Source organism: Ixodes scapularis, unplaced genomic scaffold (genome assembly GCF_016920785.2).
Source record: "Ixodes scapularis isolate PalLabHiFi unplaced genomic scaffold, ASM1692078v2 PGA_scaffold2__306_contigs__length_199485367, whole genome shotgun sequence".
NCBI lineage: Eukaryota > Metazoa > Arthropoda > Arachnida > Ixodida > Ixodidae > Ixodes > Ixodes scapularis.
Window position 1 is genome coordinate 26,993,066 of NW_024609857.1, and position 4,109 is coordinate 26,997,174.

General features: G+C 52.2%; 1 protein-coding gene across 1 annotated transcript; it reads left to right on the top strand.

Moving 5' to 3' along the window:
• Positions 1–2,444: 2,444 nt before the first annotated feature.
• LOC8035494 (glycine-rich protein DOT1-like) lies at positions 2,445–3,864 on the top strand (the record flags this gene model as incomplete). The annotated part of the gene is made up of 2 exons (XM_029978820.3): positions 2,445–2,520; positions 2,936–3,864. Coding segments are annotated over 2 exons (1,005 nt in total), but the record flags the coding sequence as incomplete, so codon positions are not given.
• Between the last annotated feature and the right edge of the window lie 245 nt (positions 3,865–4,109).

Below are 4,109 nucleotides of genomic sequence, written 5' to 3' on the forward strand. Positions count from 1 at the left end.
AGCGCGGTGTCAGACAGTGGGGGAAAAGAGGGTCGATACCCTAAGTACAGCTTTATAGTGACTCTTGGATGAATAATTTGAACAAGATTCATGATCTCTGACTGTCTATAGTTTCCCCTTACTGCCTGTCACACACAGCTCTGGCAGCTAAATAGCGGGCCAGCAGGCGGCTATCACGTAAGCAAATGTCACGTGATGAAAACGAACGAATAGCCATAGTGGCGGCGTAGGTCAAAGGAGGGGGAAGGGGGGAGTGTATATACACTGAGCGAAACTTTCATGCGACTCCTAGATTAACCATTTTAGCAAGATTCCCGATCTCTGACTGTCGTGTTTCTCTTTACTGGTTGTCAGGGACAACGCTGTCTGCTCTGACTTACCTTGAGCGTGACCCCGCAAGCGTGACCCAGACCTCGCGGCCCGACCTTTCTTTTCCTGGAGCGACAGACAGCTTGACAGGCGAAACCAGACAGCTTAACCAAAACAAACGCACAGAACAGTCAAAGAGGTCGTATTAAGAGGAAACCCCACTTACACGAAGTTACGTTTTTTTTTTTCTATGGTATTAAAAAAAAACGTATTATTGTACATATTTATATTGTATGTTCGGCATACATATTCCGATAATGTCGTCTTTTTTGTGGTCCGTCACGGCTCAGTCAGATTTTTAACGTCGTGTATGGTTATGACCTAATCGTATTGCATAGTAATTTAATCTTTTGCGTTTTTCTTATAATACAAATATAAGTGCTGACAACATAGTTTGTCAATCTTTTCTATGCTGTGCAGTTTTAGTTTTGTGAGCGCAACGGACGACGCTTTATCAACTATAAATATTAGAGGTTTGTTAAAGTGTTTGTAATATAATGCAAATGATTGAAATTGTTCTAGTAAACGTAAACCAATCAACAAAGTGCTTCCTCGTCGCGAGAGCAATTAAACACAAAGTTGGAAAAGAAGCCAAAGTTGTTCAATACGACGAAATATTTATAGAAGTTAGAAGGAGTTAAAGTTATTCTAAATATAATAACTTTGGTAGAGGAGTTAAGTTATTACAGCAATTGAGCGAAACTGGCTCGAAGACTGAGAGCTCACGGTACAAAAAAACAAAGAGTGATCCAGAAGAACCTAGAGGAGTAACGCGTCTTTCTATTCAATATCAAGTCGGATTAAGATGAGCGTTCGGATCATTCCTGACTTCATGTACAAGTTGATGTAATAAAAGACGTAAATGATTTAAGAAGAGCAGGTTTTGTGCAAACGGCGTCCAACTTTTATCCTCGCAGACTAACCTCATAAACAGAGTGGGTAATATAGTTCAGTCAGCGGCCTAAGCTGGGAGAAGCAGTCGCTAAGCAGGAAACTTGTTAACGTCTCTAACCCCGATGGTCCAGTTCTGTCAGCAGCTCATAAACTACGAGAAAATCACAGGCACCGAAAAGCAAGGCACCATATATAGTCCGTTTTCTCCGACAAGCCCAAAAAGTGCTCGCAGTGATGAATAGGGGTAAACCGGGCTATTCTCTCCCCATCAGGGGCAAAGAAAAACAACAATAAAAACAATCGATCTGTCTACGCCCTTTTTTCTAAGATAAGGATCAACCGCAACGCCAACATCAAAACCCGTTCATAAAAAGACCTTGCCAACTGCGTGTGGTCGGAGCGCGCGCGCGCGTGCGCAAGTTGCCATCCAAGAGGCGATCGCGTACGCCAAGCGGGCTCAGCCGGAGAGCCCCAAGACAACAGGGAAGTGCACCATCTCCCACACGCCGTCCGTCCGCTTTCGGTTTCGTCCCAACTTCCACTTTCGCCCGAGGAAACTCGTTAGAGGTCGAGACCCGTCCCTTCCAGCGGACGGCGGAGAGGTACCTCCTCCCCTCCGTGGATGCTACCATCTTGTCCCGCTGCCCGAGAGAACGGGACTCGAGAGAGAAGGCATGGCTATTCTCGCCTGTCCGGCAGCAAGGATATTTTGCTCCTCCATCCGGGCCGCGGGAAGATCTCAGCCCCTCTCCCTGGCATCGTCGTCGTTGGCCTTCCCTCCTCGCAGACTTTCTCTTCTTCCTCGTTACAGAGAGTGGCGAGGTCCGCTGCTCAAGGAGGGCGCTGCGGTGCACCCCGTATAAATGCCTAGTGCCCCCGCAGGTGAGGACATCAGTAGGCCGCGGGAGTCGTCGAGAACCCAGCCGACATGAACCCGCTCAAGGTAAACACAAGAGCCTCAGACGCAAGCGGGCGATGGGCCTCCAACTGGATTCCATGGGGGGCCCCCTGAGGCCTGGAAGTACGCGCAGCGCGAGATTTTAAGCGGTCCGCCCGGGTGCTTTCACTTTCAGGTGCTGACGCTGGCGCTGTGCGTCGTCATCTCGACGGCGGGTGACGTCGGAGGTGGAGGCGGTGGCGGGGGATACGGGGGTGGACATGGTGGCGGCGGATTCGGAGGCGGAGGCTTCGGCGGTGGAGGGTTTGGCGGTGGCGGATTTGGAGGTGGCGGATTCGGAGGCGGCGGTGGTTTTGGAGGTAAGTTCCCCGTTCTACCTGAAAGCCGGTGAATTTTTTAGCTCTCTCAAACCTACAACGGAATGTTTAGTTGTTCTTGATGCTGAATATCTTTCCCATGATCAAGACTGTCGCATCATCCTGGTCTTGCGGATATGCCCTAAACTCAAACTTCATCAGAACAATAATAGACATCTGAAATACATCTAAAAACCAGAGGTACCACATAAAACACTCGTGAAGTCTAGGCACTGCGTATTTCAGCTTTCTTACACTACCCATTGTGTAACAGATCACTCGAGTTTTCAAGCGTCTTCCTTATTAGAGGGCCCCCCAATTTTAGCAAGCTGAGATAAGCGTAGAACCGAGACATTCAACTTCCTTGCACGTTGGAGGACAAACATTGACGGCCTTTGCTCGTTCTCTTTTTCCTTAGGCGGCGGTGGCGGAGGCGCCAGCAAGACCATCGTTGTTTCCGTTGCCGGAGGTGGCGGCGGCGGAGGCGGAGGTCCAGCGCCAAGGCCCGTGACCCGGTACACGGCCCAAATCGACCGCACACCCCTTCCCATCAAGTACAAGCAGGGCCTCGTCGCCACCGGAAACAGCATTTCCCTCGTGGAACCCATCATGGTGGCCACGAACGTTCCAGGCCCTAGGATTAGCTTCCCACAAGGAATCCCGAGAGTAACGCAACCATCCGTTCACGTTGCTGAGATCCAGAGGGTCGATGGCGGTGGCGGCGGTGGTGGAGGAGGTTTCGGTGGTGGTGGATTTGGCGGGGGCGGCTTTGGTGGTGGAGGCTTTAGCGGAGGTGGCTTCGGCGGAGGTGGCTTCGGCGGTGGCGGCTTCGGCGGAGGTGGCTTCGGTGGAGGCGGCTTTGGGGGCGGTGGCTTCGGTGGTGGTGGCTTCGGCGGAGGACTCGGTGGTGGCTTTGGAGGCGGTGGTTTCGGCGGTGGAGGAGGAGGCGGCGGCGGAAGCGTGTTCCCCCACCCAAGGGTAGAGGTCGCCGAGACTGTTCACAAGATTCCGTTAGGAACGGCGGCTGACACACACACGGAGGGTGGACATGGAGGCGGAGGCGGTGGTGACAATGTGGCTGTGCTCAGCGTGAATGTTCAGCATCACGGAGGCGGCGGTGGTGGAGGTCACGGTGGAGGGTTCGGAGGAGGCCACGGTGGAGGCGGAGGAGGCTTCGGTGGCGGAGGTTACGGAGGCGGTCATGGCGGAGGAGGCGGTGGTGGAGGTCACGGAGGAGCAGGCTTCAGCGTGGTTCCAGTCAAAGTGATCGAAGCTGCCGGTGCCGTCGGTGGACTCGGAGGAGGAGGCGGAGGTGGTGGCGGACACCACGGGGGTGGATGGCAGTAGGAAAACAAAGGTAGTCATTGCTTCATTCAGGTGACCTTCTTCGTTTGGTGCTTCGGGACAAAACAAAAAGTGACGAGAAACTCAACTTTTAGTGGACTAGTGAAGGGGCACGATCTTTGGGAGTTACGGTTAGGTCGGTAATATGATGCCGATAAAACGTAAAGTTGGGTATCTCCAACTGGCGGAACAACATTGATTAACCTAGTTTCTCCTCGATGGACAGCTAAACCGACGAGCTGAAGAGA